The sequence below is a fragment of the Heterocephalus glaber genome, unplaced genomic scaffold (assembly GCF_053883595.1).
Source record: "Heterocephalus glaber isolate CG9 unplaced genomic scaffold, H.glaber_assembly_v1.0 deba00001447, whole genome shotgun sequence".
NCBI lineage: Eukaryota > Metazoa > Chordata > Mammalia > Rodentia > Bathyergidae > Heterocephalus > Heterocephalus glaber.
In genome coordinates, this window is record NW_028258299.1 from 1,030,930 (window position 1) to 1,048,063 (window position 17,134).

A 17,134-nucleotide genomic window follows, 5' to 3' on the forward strand; every position below is an offset into this window, starting at 1 on the left:
GGCACATGGCTGTTTGAAGCTGCTCTTGGGGTGCAGATGGCCATGAGGGTAGGGAGCAGCCCTGGGGCACCAGATGTGCATGCAGGAGGCCAAGCCCAGCTGAGGACGGACCCTGTCCTGGGCGCTCCCCCAGGGCCAGCCTGAGTGTGGGCAGGGCAGCGTGGACAGGGAAGCATAGAGAGGGCAGCGTGGACAGGGCAGCGTGGACAGGGCAGTGTGGACAGGGCAGTGTGGACAGGGGAGCATGGACAGGGAAGCATAGACAGGGAAGCATAGACAGGGCAGTGTGGACAGGGGAGCATGGACAGGGAAGTGTAGACCCAGCAGCGTGGACAGGGCAGCGTGGACAGGGCAGCGTGGACAGGGCAGCGTGGACAGGGCAGTGTGGACAGGGGAGCATGGACAGGGAAGTGTAGACCCGGCAGCGTGGACAGGGAAGTGTGGACAGGGCGGTGTGGACAGTATAGGCTCTGTGGTGGGTGGGTCATATCTACATTGCATCACTGCCCCAGCTCTGCATCTGGGGTCCAGTGCAGCTCCTGGAAGCTGTGCCACAGGGTCAAGCCCTGTCCATGTAGGCCCAGCTACACAAGGATTAAGGGAGTCTGCAGTGGACAGGCTCAGGCCCTGGGACCGGCTCAGGGTGGTGTGGGAAGAGAGGGGCACCTTTCATCTGCACCCTGGATGGGTCCCAGGGACGAAGGATCAGCATACCCTGCGGGTGAGAGGCTGGGATGCCAGCTGCGGGAGGACTGGAATCACAGGCAGGAATTATTTCTCCCGGAGGCACCTTCATTTCATCTAAGGAGCATTATAAAAAGCGAAGTCCTTGCCCCAGCAAGGGCGTCCCCAGCAAACGTCCTCCTCCCTCCGCCCCGCTGTCCCTGTGCACTTGTGTCCCGGCAAAGGCTGGGGTCCGCAGTGCTGACGGCGCCATTTCCATTCCCATTGCGCTGCAGCCTCCACATGGGCTGTGGGCGCCAGTGCTGAGCCCTAGCAAGGTGACCACTCTTGGTAGCCCGGGGCAGCAGTGCTGAGGAGGCTGGCTTTGCACCCAGCTGAGCAAGTTTAAAAGCCCAGCAAGCGTTTCCAGCAGGTAAACGAGGTTGGCAACCTGGGCCAGGCTCAGTCCCTATCTGCCCTACAGCCGCTGACTTGGAGCTACAGGCAGGGTGAGCTGGGCCGTTGATCCACCGCGTCCGTGGGCAGCACAAACATCACTGCATCTGCTACATCTGCTTGGCGGGGGGGGCGGGGAACAGAGTGCAGGAACTCGGGCTGGCCCTGGAGGCTCCCTCCGTTACTCCTGGCCAGGCTGCACCACGGCGAGGCTGTGTGGACGGCCACGCAGACCCAGCACGACAGCCGACCCGCCCAGGACAGCTGGCCCTGGGCTGTCAGCTCCCTGCCCCGAGTCTGGCTGGGAACGTGGACCTGGCCCTGGGATTCAGGATGTGAGGCCTGAGGTCGCCGGCCTGGATGCCCCGCTGTCCCTCCCCTCCATGGGCACCCTCCCCTCAGGTGCCCAGAACAGAAGCTGGGGTGAGCCCTGCTCGCCCGACCCATTTCCTTGACCCTCACGATTTCTGCTGCATGAGTCAGAGCGCGTGTGGGGGTGGTGACACCAACTCTGCCTTCAAGAGACAGGACCTGAGCACAGCCCTGGCTGGCAGCTCAGCCAGCCTGGGTTCCTGTACACCAGCCGGTCAGGGGTGCTCGAAGGGGGGTGTCCAGATGGCCACAGGGCGTCCCCACCACCCTGTCCTCGTTTGTGGAGGGAGGCCCAAGGCACGGGGGCGTGGCTGCAGAGGGTGGCTCCCTGATGCTCCCAGGAGCCGCCCGCCCTGCAGGGGACAGCAGGGGACTTGCTGGCGCTGCTCTCCTCCCACAGCGTGGGGCAAAGTCCCCTGAAGGGACTGTGTGCCTTAAAGCCCTCCCGGCTGGGGGCCCCCGGCCCCGGGTGTCCTTGACGCCTGCTGGCCCCCTCCCTGCTGGCCCCCTGCCGCCATCTGGGCTGCAGCTTTCCCCTCTTCCCACCGTAAGCACACAGCAGGCACGGGAACTCCGAGTTCCCAAACTGACTCCTGTCCCTCCCAGACGCCCTCCGGGCCAGGTCCCTAAGCCTCTCCAGGCCTCCTGTCAGGTCTGGGCCCCCGCACTGCAGCTCGCACCTGCTCTGGGTCTCCAGGCCCTCAGCCCTGCTCTGCCCCTCCGACCTCAGGGCCCTGCCCTGCCCGAGGAGCCCAGGAGGTCACAGCTGGGCCCCAGCCCCCTGCCCGTGCTGCTCACCCTTCCCACCTCTTCCTCGGAGCCAGCAGCCCCCCGGGGCCTCTCTCAGCCCTGCCACTGCTGCTGCCTCACCCGTCCCCAGCTGTGCACCCGGCTTGTCCCCAAGGTGTCCAGGGTGGATGTGGCTGTGGATCCTATGCCCCCCGGGGCTCTCCTCACCTGTCCACCCTGTCTGCAACCCTGGTCCTATCAGGCCAAACCAGCAAGAAGAAAAGGCCCAGTAAGAGCTGGGGTGCCCGCACCCCCCAAGGCCTGCAGTCCGACCCCCAAGGGAAGATGGCAGTGGAGAAGCCTTGGGACCAGGCTGGGCCACACCCGGGAGTCCACAGGGCCTTCAGCCTGGGCAGGCAACACCCCAGGCCTTCGGGGGACGGGGCTCAGCTCCCAGTGACTGCAAAGCCTTCCTGTCGGTTCTAATTCTACCACTTACAGCTTTATCAGCAAGATGAAGGTTTTAGTGCCACCCGGGAGGGGCCTGGAGCTTGGGCAGCCTGACCTCTCCAGGAGGGAAATGTCAATTAATTATCTTTTTACAGCCGAGCCAATTAGACTCCCTAATCACCTGTGTAGGACACCAAGGCAGGAGGTGGAGAAATTGCTGGATAAACAAGGACTTGAGGGCCGCTGGCACCGTGAAACGGCCGCCTTGGGCCAGGACCTGCCAGGAGGTGACCAAGCCGCAGCCGGAGATGTTTTCTCCATTTAAGTGAATTCAAAAAACTAAACTGTTATTGGCCCTGTGGGGCAGGCAATGGCCTTGCTGGAGGTGACCAGACACAGTGCATTAGTTTTCGTGGGGGCTCCATTAGGCAAGGAGCTGTGTTGTGGAGGCCGGCGGCAGGGACCAGGGATGCGGAGCTGCCCCACCCCGGGCGCACGTGTGGCAGGACTCAAGCTCCGTGCAGGGGGTGGGAGCTCCCGGGCAGCCTGGCCAGGGCTCCCTTGGTTTACCCAGGGCCCATTGCCCCCGTGGTGGCCAGGGCTGGCTGGCAATGTCCCCTCCAGCCTGGGGAATGCAGGCCCATGCTCCCCACACACGTGGTCCCTGCACTCTGGGTGCCTGGGCTCCCCGCTGTGGACGGAGGCCTTTTCTGGGCTCTTTGCACGCAGCCTGCACACCCTGGACCCTTGACTGTTGCCCACTTACAGGCAGGGACAGCAAGGCCAGCTCTCATACAGGTGCCATAAGCCTGCCAGCACCCGCAGAGGCTGTACCAGCCGGGGCTCCAGATACAGACTTCAGGAGTAGGGACACCACCCCACCCCTAACCGAGCCCTGCCCCACCTGGGCCGGGCTTGGCTTTTTCTTTTTCCTTTGGCAGCACTGGGGATGGAATCAGGGTACTCCACATGCTAGGCAAGGGCTGCACCCCTGAGCAGCACTTCAGTCCTTATTTTATTTTGCAATAAGGCTTTGCTACGATGCTCAGGCTGGGCTTAAACTTGAGAGCCTCCTCCCTCAGTCTCTCCAGAGGCTGGGACGAAGGTGCGCTCCCGGCAACAGCTGGTCTATAGAAGACTTTCCATTCTAGTTTCCAGAGGTGAGTCTCCTGGTGAGAACAAGGACCAGTGGGTGCAGCAGTGGGTGGGCCAGATGTGTCTCCAAGTCAGGGCTCAGGATCAGGGGCCCCAGGCAGAGGCTGGTGAGAGCCACAGGTGGCCAAAGGCCTCTGGAGCCCGAGCCCAGGACACAGATGTGACCCCAAGCCGCAGCTCCATCTGCCCAGGGCCCCGAGCATTTGGGAACCAGGGGCCTCACGCCCCCAAGGCATGGTTGTGACCCCTGCTGGTGCTGCACCCATGCAGGTCTCCCTCTGCCGAGGGGCAGCCATCACTCCACACCCAGGCCAGGCCCAGCGCCCCGGAGCCCCTGCAGCCCACCTTCTCCACCCCCACACACTCCAGAGCCCCCCAGCCAAGCTGTTTGTACACAGCACAGCTCGGCCAGGCCCTCGGGGACACCATGGCACCCAGGCACCTGTTCCCGGTGGGCGCCGCCACCCCACGGCCCCTGAGTCTCGTCAGTGCCTGGAACCTGAGACCTGCACTTGCCTGCCGGGCCCAGCCTGACACAGGGATCACGGTGGCTGACAGAGACAGAGGCCACGGGGCTCTGAACAGATTCGGTGACCAGTGCACACCGCCCGGAGGCCAGGCCCAGGCCGCTGGTGAGTGTGACAACTGGGTGCCCAGGTGGGAGGCTCCCGATGGAGGCCGAGCCAGCCGGGCGGGCAGCTGAGGGCGCAAAGGCAGGCACTGCCTGGCCAGCAGGCGGTGGACTCTGAGGCAGCCCTGCCCTGCCCACCGGAGGGCCTCACAGCGACACACCTGCCCTGCCCGCGCCTGCCTGAGCCCGCCAGCTCTACCCACAGACAGCGCAGGGGCATGTGGGACCACCAAGGCCACACCACAGGGCACACATGGCTGCAGCACCCAGCTGAGGGCCTGGAAGGGCCTGACTCCTGCCAGGCCTGCACTGGGCCACTCAGGCAGCCGAGATGGAGGGAGACCCGTGGGCACTGGCACCACCGGCATCAGGCCCAGGCCCAGGCATGGCGGTGCCACGCAGCCCCGAGGAAGGCCAAGGGGGGCAGCACAGCAGCGGAGCACTGGCCCGGCTCACACGGCCCTGGGCCCCAGAACATACAGACACAGACGCACGCACACGCGCACCCCTCTAATCTGCAGAAACGCCGAGGTGCAGCTCACAAACCCCCCAGCGGACGGCTTCCAGCCACACCCAGGCCCCTGCCCAGCCCCGCGGCCAAGGGGACAGGGTCTGTCTGCCTTGGGCTCTGTGGTCCCTGCTCAGCCCCTGGGGAGACACAGCCCAGGCGGAGCTGCTGGGCTCTTGGGTACCCGGCGTCCTGCGCGGGTCCCTGACTGTGGGACCCCATGCCTCTGAAGGCTGTAGGCCAGGCCTTGGGGAGGGTCCCAACGCTGGGCTTGCTGAGGTCCTATGAGGCCACTGGGGGGTCGTGGTGCTGCTGGGGCACCCGGCCTGCAGGAGCACCACGGTAGAGGCGTCTGCCAGGCTCCAGGGGTCCCTCTTCCTGAGACCCATGACATACAGCAGCCCTGCTGAGCTCTGAGCTTGTCCAGCGGACCCTGCTCCCAGTCACCCACTGTGTTTTTGTTTTTGTTTTTGTTTGGTACTGGGGATTGAACTCAGGACCTTGCACTTGCGAGGAAGGCGCCAGAACCACTGAGCTAAATCCCCAGCCCAACCCACTGTGTTTGATGCTCACACTGCCCCAGGCCTGCCCTGTGGTGGCCTGAAGTCCCGCCCTGCCCGTGACAGATGCTCTGAGACCCCCAGAGCCCCCTCGGGAGACCCAGACCCTGCGCTGGAGCCACTCCTGTTGCTGGGGTCGCTGCCCAGCTGCGTCGGAGCTGCACGGCACAGATGCGCGTACCAAGTCAGTGTTCGTCTGTGATGCGCACGGCTCACATTCGCCTCGGATTCCAGCCTGCAGGGACCCGTCACCGCTCCTGGGGCCCGTGGCCCCACCTCCCCAGCCCCAGGGTGCAGGGCTCGCCTCACCATTCTCCATCCTCTGCCCTGCCCCAGCCTCACTCACCGGACCTCATGGCTTTTAGGAGTGAGCCGCTTCGGACAGCGGGGGGCTGGGGTGCCAGGGACAACCCAGCAGGAGAGGCCCCAGGAAGGAGGGGTCAGTGGGACACAGTGTCGGTCAGGGGCAGCAGCGCCGGGGCAGAGCCACTGTGGGCAAGGCGGAGCACCCTGGAGAGCAGTTCTAGGCTAGCCTGGGCACATGGAGGGGCCGGTCTCAAAACACAAGCATGAGAGAGCTGTTCCCCACAGAGCAGGCCGAGCCCCGAGAAGGCGGGGATCACCCGCCAGTCACGGGTTCCCACCCCACCTCCAGCCACCTTCCTGAAGGGGTGGCACCCCTGCCAGGTCGCCACCCCACCCCACGCCCCCAGCTGCGTTCGGACAGAATCTCACCCTGATATCTGAGCAAATTTCCATTTTTATCCACTGTTTTGGCATTGGAAGCAACATGATGTCTTTTTATACTGTATTTTTCTGGGACGTCCCCTCTGTATGAGATGATTCCCGGAAAAGGAATTTATAGCACAAGCTTCCTTTAACAAATATGGCTCTCTGGTGCTGCCCTGCCATAATTAGCTATAGACAATTAGTATTGAAGTGTGGTATTGCCCCACAGGGCGCTGAAATCTCCAGGAGCCCCTGCTATGCATCCCTCCACTTTTATTGGCAAGACTGAATTAGCAGCCGAGGGCACCTTGATCTTCTAAATCATCGTACCATAACGGCTGGCTCTTCCTGGGTCCCGTCTCATGACTACTCCAATTCGTTTGTCCAACACATGAAAAGGAGAAACCACTCAGGCCAACAGGAAACACTCGAGGGGAGGGTTCTGTGCAGTGGAGAAGGAAGAGAGGAAAAGCAGTGTGACTGTGCTCGCTGCTGTGGCTCCGCCGGGTCCCCAGATCCCATGTGCAGGGCCAGCCTGGGCCACGCGGCTGTCCGCCATCGCAGGCACCTGCTCCATGAGTCAATGGGGTTGAATTACAGGGCTGAGGCAGACGCCCCGCTAGGAACGGGGCGCACAAAGGCTCTGCTTGCTGAGCCGTGGGTGGGAATCACAAAAGGTTAGGAGACTAAATATAAAAATGCTCCTGAATGTAAAATCAATGTGCTTTGTTGCTGAAATCTGGGTGCTGTAATTTATTCAAAATAGGGTTTGGAATATCTGGCGACGGTCCACGTCTGGGAGGTCGTCTTTCCTTCTCCACGAAATGCAAATCGTCTATTGTAAAGTTAAGTCAAATATTTCATATCAACAGAATACCGAAATGTGCATTTTGCAGTTACGTATCACTGACACGGGGCCTCTCTCCATCTGACTCCGGTGGAAGTGAAAGGCGAATTCTGGGGGCTTTGCTCCCTACTTGCCGCGGGACCTCGGTGATGCTGGAAACCCTGTGTCACGGTCAGCTGCGCGGCGGCCGGACCCCCGGGGGCTGTGGCTCCACGAGCCTCCTTGCGTGGCCACCTCCTGCCACCGTCCTGGGCACCAGGCGGCCGTGCCCCATCCAGCCTGGCTGCTGGCACCGGGCTCAGGAATGCGTTGAAACATCGATAACTGCTCAGTGCCCACCACCTCCCGCTCACTTTAATTTTAGGTCTGACTCAGGCAGCGCGCGGCTCTCCATGGGCGGCTGGCCCGTTCCACCTCCGATCTCGCAGCCCCGCTGAAGGCGCCGTGACCACAAAGGCTCCAGGGCTCAGAGGCGCGAGACTGGAGGTGCTGGGCCATCCACGAGGCCGGTCCCGGAGTCCTGCAGCCCCCCAGCCCCCCAGCACCACAGACCAGGAGCAGGGCTGCAGGTCAACCCCGCCCCGCTGAGCCAAGGCCAAGGCCAGTGCCACTTGGGGACGGGCATGAGCCACGGCCAGGGCTGCTCACAGCGGCTTTGTGAGCGGGGTCACGGGGTCACAGGTGACAGCCTCTGACGTGGAGGGAGCGCAAGGCTCAGTCTCCAGCTCCCACAGTTCCTGTTTTTGTTTCAAGCATTCACTGGGCAGGCCCAGGAGGTGTACCTTCCTTGGCAAACACAGCCAGTATCTCTTCTCCTTTTTTTGGATGGCAAAAGCCTGTTTTTATAGGCACATTGCACTTTTTACCTCCATGTGGCCAAGTTCTGCCATTTAGGTTTTTCCTTCCTGCCAGGTGGGATAGGCATTTGATGGCTGGAGCTTTTGCAGCCACCCAGGACCATGAAGTAGTACAGGAAGATGACAGGGTAGCCAAATAAGAAGCAGAAACTGAGTCCAGAGAGATGGAGAAGGGGGCCTCCCCACCCCTCTGGGCTTTTGTGTAAAGAAGCAAACATGAATGGGGCTGAAGCCACTTTGGTGTTTGCTAAAAGCAGGTCCTATGCACACAGTCTGCCTAGGATAAGGGTGCACTCAGCAGGCATTGTGTCAGCCCTGCGCCACCTCAGGTCTGCTGGACAGGGGCTGACCAGCGTGGGGCTCATCCTGACTGCTGTGCCTGGTGCCTGGGTGAGGGGCACTGGATGCACAGCTTCTGCAGGTCTTAGGCCCCCTGCCCAGAGAGTCATCCTAAGTGGGTTTGGCAGGGAAAGCCACGTCTGTGTCCAGCCTCACTTGGCCCTCTCTGGTGAGCTGATGTGCTCTGGTTGCTGGCCCTGCCCCCATGCGGGTGGCAAGCTGGGTGGGCCCTGCCCGCATGTGGGTGTGGGCACCTGGCCCTCTCCTGGGGGTGCAGAGCTGCCCGGCCTCAAATACAGCTCCTCAGCCATTCAGGGACCCGGTGGAGGGATGGGTCCCTGCTTGGCTGCTGCTGGGAAACAATCCAGATTTCTCTCTCTGCATGTGCAGAGCTGCTTCGGAGTCCAAGCTCCATGTTCTTCCAGCTGGGAGAGGAAGGAAACGCCGAGGCTGCCTGGCTGGTCAGGAGCTCCCACTTGGCGCTTGGCATGGGGCCCAGGGTCAGCATCAGTCCGCAGGAGGGGCGTGGCCATGCTGTCTGAGCCCCTTCCTGGGGAGCAGAGGGCTCCCAGAGCTGCCTGGAAACTAGGGTAGCTGGGGCTGGGTCTCTAACAGGGCTTCCTGGCCCAGGCGACTCCAGGCCTCCCAGCCAGGAGGGATCAATGGCTTTTCAGTGAAGTGTATTCCTTGTCTGGCACTTTCAAGCGAGAAGCTGAACCTCTGCAGCTGTCTGAAGGGTCCTGGGCTGGATGGGCACAGGTGGGTGCCCAGGCACTGTGTGGGGCTCGTCATCCCCCCCAGGTGCAGGGCAGGCTCGCTCCGGGGAAACAGGACTGGAGGGAAAGTTCATTTTGAATGTTATAGGAGGGAAAGCAGTTTGGCGGGGCCAGGGTTTGCAAGTGGGAGGCTGCGTAGGTCCCTGTGGGGATGTGAGGAAGAAGAGCGGCCAGGAGAGAGACCTGCACCGCGGCACGTCCACCCTGGCCGCCGGGAGGCGCGGAGCCTTGCCAGGCCCCTGAGCCACTGCCTGTGTGCACACTCGTCCTGTACTTGGCCTCCGAGATGCCGGGCCTGAAGGTTTCTGAGCTGCACTCCGTTCTTGTCCGGGCTTGGTGGACGACTCAGTTGCCATGGTGACTGGCACTCCAGCCTGGGTGTGGGGACTGGGCTGCCTTTGCGGAGTGCTGGGGCCCCACCACCTGCCTGGGGCCCTAGTCAACAGGACGGGTCAGGCCCTGGACAGGACAGAGCGTCCTCCCTGCCCACAGCACCCACGAGAGAGATCCCCAGGAGGGGCCCGGGAGCGCCGGCCCTTGTCTGCTGCCTCCTCTCAGTTTGGATGGACAGGGTGGGAGCCTAGGGGGTCCCTGCCTCCAGACAACCCCAGCCCAGCCCAGGGATGGGGTTCTTTAACTTCACTTCACAGAGAGGAAACTGAGGCACAGAGAGGTCAGGAGGGCCACAGGGAGAGTCTGCCCATGCACCCGGTGGGCAGCAGATGCCCTCCCGACAGGGAACCCAGGCCTGGTGGCCCCAGGAGGGACCCACACTTGGAAGCCCTGGGGGCCTGGGCCCAAGAGGCTCCTGAATCCAAAAGACAGGGCCCAAGAGGCTCCTGAATCCAAAAGACAAGGCCCAGGCTGAGCCCCGCGGGGTGCTCGAGGGAGGCACTCAGTGTTGGGGTGAGGGGCGAGGGCCGCACTCCCCACTGGTTTCCATCTCAACCTTGGGTCTGAAACTCTCCAAGCGGAAGGTGCAGCGCCCAGCAAGTATTTTTACACAGAGACATGAGGATCATTCCACCGACACAGCATGACACTGCTGCTGTAAATCCGGGGGGACACAAAGGGGATCGGACCAGGTCCCACCCTGTACCCCGAGACCAGCCACCTGGCCATTTGGGGCCTGCAGCCCACAGCCCACTCTTCTGTGGGAGGAATAATCCATCCTCTGGCTGCTTTTCTCAGGACTGCTGTGCAGACAAATCCTCCCCAGAGGAGAGCCAGGCTCCCCGGAAGGACTGGCCCGCCTGGGTCTGGCCTGGCCACTCTCTGGCAGGTTTCTGGGATGGGGGAGGTGAGTGGACACAGGCCCCCTGAAGGGGATCCCAGCCACTGAGGCCGAGAGGACACCTTGCTGTCCCTCCCTCCCTTCTCCCACCATGTGCCCAGTGACCACCAGCCCCTCCTCTGCAGAGAGGGCTGCGAGGCCCTGATCGGGAGGCCTCAGAGGGCTGGCCCACGGCACTGACGACCTGGGCCGCGGGAGGGCAGCCGGGGCAGATTGCTGCAGGGGGCCGGTGAAGGACAGAGGGGTGATGGGTTCTGTGGTGGGAACCAGGAGCCAGGTGGGAGAGTGGGCCTGAGACCTGGGTGCCTCTGCCATCAGCAGGGACATCGTCCCGCCAGGCCTGGCACCTGTCACCCTGCGTGGAAGGCACCTTGCTCCTGGCTCTGTGTCTGCCGCCCACCAGGTGTGGGGCTGCAGCTCTCATGCCGGCCTGGCTTGGTTCCTGACCTGAGAGGCCATGCAGTTTGTGCCCAGAAGGGAGGGCACGGCACTCGGATCCCACCATGGGGCTGGGGGCTGCACCCCACCTGCGCTCCTTGAGAGCCCCACTGCTGGGCCACCAGGCTGGACCACCTGGTTGCCAGCCGAGGACCGTCCTGCCTGCTCCCCACCTGGCCCTCCTTCCCGGGGTTCCTCCCCTGCCGGTTTGTGGCCTACTCACCTCGCAGGTGACCTGGGGTATCACCCTGGCCATGGGCGGCCCCAGAATCCAGGGCAGGGCCGGGCTCTCCCTGGGACAGTGGTGAGTTGGTATCAGCACGTTCCACGGCAGCCCTGGGCCCCGGCCGCAGTGAAGTGGGGCAGGCCAGAGGGTAGGAGAGGCACCGGAACCCACTGGCAAGGAAGCAGCACCATGGTGGGGCTGGCATAGCCGGGCCGAGAGTCCACGCCCCGACTATAGCCGGCCTCAGCGAGGTGTCAGGGATCACTGTCCAGCCCCTCAGGGGCTGCAGGGCTCCCCACTGCCTGCTGGGCTGGGACCACCTGGGGCAGCCCCTCTGTCCCTCCTCCCTGCCGGCTCAGGCCGCCTTTGTTTCGCCTCCCCAGGCGGGCACTGGTCCTGTGGGGTGGACGTGTGGGCGCGGCCCTGGCCGAGGCAGCCCAGGGGCCCCTGGGTCCTGCCCTCCTCACCGCTGGAGAGGCACCTGCACCCTTTGCCCCCGCCGCGTGGCGCCCCAGCGTCACCCTTACTCACAATGGGGTCTCGAAAGGCTTCTCCCCGTGCCCCTCATCCGCCTTGAAGAAGCTGATCTCAGACAGGGCTGGGGGCTGCACGTGTCTGACGCCCGCCGAGATCCGCAGGACCCGGCCACTCTCGCCTTCCAGGAGAGAATCAGGGATTTAGTCCGGAGCCGCGGGGCTGTGGAGGTGCACGGTGGCTCATGGGACCTCATGGGACCTCATGGGACAGTCCCTGTGACCTCTGCTTGTAATTCAGCACGACCACGGTCAACATCGGCCAGTGGCTTTGCCCTGGGCCAGGATCTCTGGGACCCTCTCAGCAGTACTTCTACCCCTTCTTGAGCCCTGGACTCCAAAAGTCCAGCTCTGGGCCCTGGTCCCCCTAAATTGGCTGATTGCCCACACTCTCGGAGTCCTCACTGTGCTGGCCAGGGACTTGGGTGCCCATGGTAAGGCCTCTCTCAACTGTGGTCCCCGGGGGCCACTGCTGCTCTTCCTGCCATCCTGACCGCAGGGCCAGCCCCACCCTCACTCCACCCTGCCTGTACCCACACAGGGCTTGGCCCACGGTTGGTGCTGCACGTGTCTGTGGGTGGCACACATCTCTAGGGCCAACTGCCAGGTGCAGATGCTCAGAGCCCCCTGCCCCTGCCCCTGGGGACCTGGCAGGGAGTGAGAGGTGGCTCTCGGGGACAGCATGGCATGGTGGGTGGAGGTAGGGTGGCTGTGCCCGAGTGGGTGAGGAGGAAGAGGAGGAGCAGAAGAGCCAGCCTGAGACTCCAGAGCCGACATGGGCTCGAGGTCTTTCAGGCTCAGAGGAACTGGAATCAACTAGGTTTGTGCAAATGAAGGACACACACAGACCAAGCAGCAGACCCAGGTGCCCACTTGAGGTGGCTTCGGGGTCGCTCAGACCCAGGGCTGCCACACGAACTCCCTGAGTGGAAGAAATGGAGGTGAGAACCTGGGGGCGCAGGACACAGGGCCGGAGTTCAGACCGGAGGGCAGAGCAGCAGAGTAGGGAGCGCCCGGGGGTGCTGGGCTCAGAGGCCCGGAAGCCACAGCCCGGGGCTCTTGGGAGGCCTCACTGCAGCAACGGGGTGAAGCTCTTCTCCAGCCCCGTGTCACTGTCACAGACTGGGGCAGAAGGGCTGGACTGTGTCCAAGGGACTCGGCTCTGCCCAGACCAAAGCCTGGGAAGACTTATAGGAGTACAAAGTGTCTGGCACCCAGCAAGGCCAAGTCATGGGGCACGGACACCAAGCATGGGCTCCTTGGAGGAGAACGGACAGGCTGAAAGGAAGGCGGCTCCGACACCAGGCGCCAGAATCCTCGTCAAGGGTGCTGGGAAGCTACCGTAGCCACCGTGTGCAGTGCTCAGCAGTGATGCCGATGCAGAAGGTGTGAGAGAAGATCAAAGGTGAGCTTCTGGAGATGAAGACCACAGTGTGTGTTAGGGTTTCCATCTGGGGTGTCCCACAAAGTCTCCGGGGCGGGGACGGTGAATGCACCACTGCGCTGCACTCCACACGCTAAAGGTGGCGCTGGGAGGCAGGCAGGCTGGGGCGTGGCCTGGAAGGGCGGGTGCGATGCCTTCCCCAGCTCCTCCCTTCTCCCTTAGCTTCCTGATCACCGTGCTCGAGCAGCTTTTCCTCTGCCTGTAATCTCAGCACTCTGGGAGGCTGAGGCAGGAGGAACCAGGCCCAGCCTGGGCAACTGTCTCAAAGAATAAGTAAAGGGCTGGGTACATAGCTCAGTGCAAAGGCCCTAGGTCCAATCCCCAGCACTGCGGAGGAAAAAAAAGTTAGAGTAAGTTCTACAGGCAGAGGGAAAATAATACCAGGTGTATGTACAGCAAGGATGAGAAAGCTGGCATTAGTAACTGTGGGTAAATGGATACTTTTCCTGTTTAAAAGGTAAGTGGTCTTTTCATCAAAGTTAACGATGTATCTGGAGAACACTACCCACGTGAATGTACACTGGATACACGGGCATGGAAGCCACTCGAAAGTATCTGTGGTAAGTTAAAGATGTACACTGTAGGGCTCAGGATTTAGCAAGTGGAAGGTCCTGAGTTCGAGCCCTGGTACTGAAAAAAAAGAGATGTACTCTGTAGCCCTTAACACAGCCCCCAGACAGCAAAAGTCTCTTAACAGATAAGCAATAGGCACAACAGAATCCTAAACTCAAGCAAGACGGAAATACAGTATGCAGGGGAGACAGCCGAGGCAAACTAAACGTTAGCCAAGTGGTGACTCTGGGTTTCCTGCTGCAATAATCGCCCTAAATGTGAATGGCAGAGCCATTTTTGTGAAAAGGCAGAGCGTGCTAAAGAGAAAAGAAAAAAGAGCAAGATCCACTTCATGCCGCCTGCAAAATGATGCTTTAATGGAAAGATACAAACAGGTTTGAAAGGAAAGATAAAGACACAGCAGGCATCAGCAGCCATGGCACGAGCGCCACTGCATTGAGGCCACGGGAAGTGGATGCTAGTGTGAGGGCCACCAAAGAAGGCGACTCCACAGGGACAGGCTATGGAGACGGCACAAACCCCAGAGACTTTATGCTGCACAGCACATGAGGCCAAGACAGAAACAGAAGCGGAAATAGACTCACAGCCACTGATGGAATAAGTATGGAGCTAGGTGAGGGGCACTAACTCCAGTGACAGTGCAGGCTGGGGACCTGCTCTCCCAAATGCTGGAGGGTACAGATGCTTCCGCCTGACTCTGGAACATTTGCTAGTCTTACATCACCCTTTAAAAGTTTTGGATTTCAAGACTTCTGGGAAGATGGCGGAGTGGAGCAGAGAAAGAGCGTCTCCAAGATTTGGTGTCCTTACACTGGAATACAGCAGTGGGGGGGGGTGGAGAAGGAGGGACGGGGAGTGGGTTCCCAAGACCCGGGAAGGATCTGAGGTGAGAACTGAAGTGCACAGGGAGAGTGAAGAGAATGACTGAAATGAAGAGGAGGGAGGTACCAAGCAGCGCTCCCTCCCAGAGCCTCTCCTCGAGGGAATGTCGGGCCGAAACTGCAGACCCACAGTGACCACTGACTACCCCAGAGGCCTCCACAGAGAAATGCACAGGTGGAGTGGAGCAGTGAATGAATCTGACTGCAGTTTCTGGTGAGTTATCTGGGTTCAGACCTCACCCAGGAGAGGGTGATTGGCCGGTAGCCATCTTGGAGGGGAGCCAACTGAGTTTGGAACTCAGAACAGCTGTGGGCAGACTCTAGTGGCTCCAGGTGCCTCCCTACCGATGCTGAGTTCAAGTCAGCAGGAGGTCAGGGAGCAGAGTTCAAGTCAGCAGGAGACACACAGACTGTTGCAGGCTCAAAGAATCTGGTTCCAGCCACATAGCCAGAAACCAGCCTGAACTTCAGAGGAACTAAAGGGGCAGCTGGCTGGGATTACCCACTACCCCACCATGAAGCTGCAGCTAACTTGCTGGGATTAATCAATTCGGCTCTGGACTCTGTTTGCCCACATTGCCTAACAGTGACAGCAGAGGCACACTTTGAACTGGATGCTTCTGGGCTTTTTCTTTTTTTTCTTTCTGTTTTTCCTATTTTCTGGTTCTTGTTTTTTTATTGTTTGAACACAGTTTCTAGTTTTTTATTGTTGTTTTGTTCTGTTCTTGTTTTTATTTTTTCCTTTTCTCTTTCCCACCTGTCTTCTTCACCAGTCTTCTAGAGTTTGTCCTCCAGCCTTGCCTCTGACCTCTTCCTCTTCTTTTATTTTTGTTTCTTACTCCCTAACTCCTTTTAGATCTTCTCCCCTAAGGGTAAAAAAGCCATATTAACGGCTATAATTTGTCATTTCCTAGGCTGTATTTGATGCTATTTTTTTTTTTTTAGTACTGGCAATCAAACATAGGACCTTGCACTTGCTAGGCAGTCAAGGGGCCACTGAGCTAAATTCCCGGCAATGCTATTGTCATTGTTGATTATACTACTTTAGCCAAGGTGACAAAATTGTGCTAATCAGTTGTTCCTCCTGGTGTACCAAGACTGAGATTGCCTAAGAGTCTTAAGGAAAAAGGAAGATCCACAGGCCAGTGCCAAAGAACTGGCAGCTAGGCTGAGTAGGCAGAAACTTCTCATTCCCAATAAATTGAAGAGGTAGGATGCTGGAACAGACTCAAAACCCAAAAGCCAACTACACCTGGAAGATGCTTCTTAGAAGTAGTCATTTCTTAAGGTTTCTGAATACTGGCAATAAAGCTACTCACCATAAGCAATTTATAAGCATCAACTCAGGAATCAAACTTAAAAAATAGAAAATGAGAAGATACTTGAACAAGATGCAACCCCACAGACTTTCAGCTCACCAAAAGCAAACTCTGGGGGCAATGAGATGGAAAATCCCAAAGCCACCTACCTGGACTCTCTGCAGTGGTAACAGCAGAAGTAACAAAGAAGATGAACAAGGCTCTAGAAAAAAATCAAAGCAGAAATGGCGAGATGAGTGACCAGAATGAAAGATACAGAGAAGAAAATAGAGGAGCTCAGGAATGTGATGGAAGCCACAAACATCCAGCATAGGAAAGAAATGAAATCCATGAGATAGATTCAAGCAGATAACCAGGAGATTAAAAGCTCCATTGAAAGTATACACAGCAGAATGAGCCAATGTGAGGGTAGAATATCAGATATAGAAGACAGGATTGTGGTTAGCAATAAGGAAAAGGGACCATGAGAAACCAATCCAGCAGCTGCTACACGATCCAAAGAATAATAATATAAGTTTGACTGAAGTCAATGAAAAAGCAGGAGATAGTGCAAATGACATAAAAAACCTACTCTCAGAAATAATGGCAGAAAATTTCCCAAACAGAGAAAAAGAATTTGACATACAGATAAGTGAGGCACATAGGACCCCAATTAGACATGATCAAAAAAAATCCTCCCCAAGGCTTGTAACAGTCAAGATTCCAGAAATTCAACACACAAATAGAATATTAGCTGTTAGAGAAAAGAAACAAATCACCTATAAAGAAAAGCCCATCAAAATTGCAGTAGACTTCTCAACACACACACTCAAGTCAAGGAGGGCTTGGAGTGAAGTATGTCAAGCCCTAAAGTAAAGCAACCTCCAACCCAGATTGATGTACCCTGCAAAATTATCCTTCAAAATTGATGGAGAAATAAGATACTTCCATGACAAACAACTGAAGGAATCCATGTCCACCAAACCAGCACTCCAAAGTGTCTGAAGGATATTCCAGAAAGAGATGATAAGGATTACAACTCCATGATCCCCATCAGAATCAATCTACCAGGCAAGGCAAGAAATTAAACAGAAAAGGAAAGAAGGAAGGCAACAACAGGAAAATAACATGACAGGGATAAGTCAATACATATCAGTTATAACCATCAATGTTAAGGGTCTCAATTCACCAATCAAAAGAAACAGACTGGCAGAATGGATCAAGAAGCAAGATCCAACAATATGCTGCATACAAGAAACACATTTAATTGAAAAATTCACAGACTGAAAGTCAAGGGATGGCAAACAATACTCCACGTGATAGGAGCCTGGAAAAAAGCAGGGGTAGCTATTCTATTTGCAGACAAAGTGGATTT

At 58.8% G+C, this 17,134-nt stretch overlaps 1 protein-coding gene across 5 annotated transcripts in view; it reads right to left on the minus strand.

Annotated features, from left to right (window-relative positions):
* Window positions 1-17,134, minus strand: part of Morn1 (MORN repeat containing 1) — a 50,789-nt gene that overhangs the window by 10,439 nt on the left and 23,216 nt on the right. For 3 of the 5 annotated variants that reach the window (XM_087214375.1, XM_021243587.2, XM_021243586.2), the window contains 3 exons: window positions 11,562-11,685; window positions 11,028-11,200; window positions 715-801 (listed from right to left, as the gene is read on the minus strand). In XM_087214375.1, coding sequence (XP_087070501.1) covers window positions 715-801; window positions 11,028-11,200; window positions 11,562-11,685 — 384 coding nt within the window. Of the gene's footprint in view, window positions 1-714; window positions 802-3,846; window positions 9,130-11,027; window positions 11,201-11,561; window positions 11,686-17,134 lie in introns of those variants that run through there. The other 2 variants (XM_021243589.2, XM_021243588.2) reach the window with 2 other exon arrangements.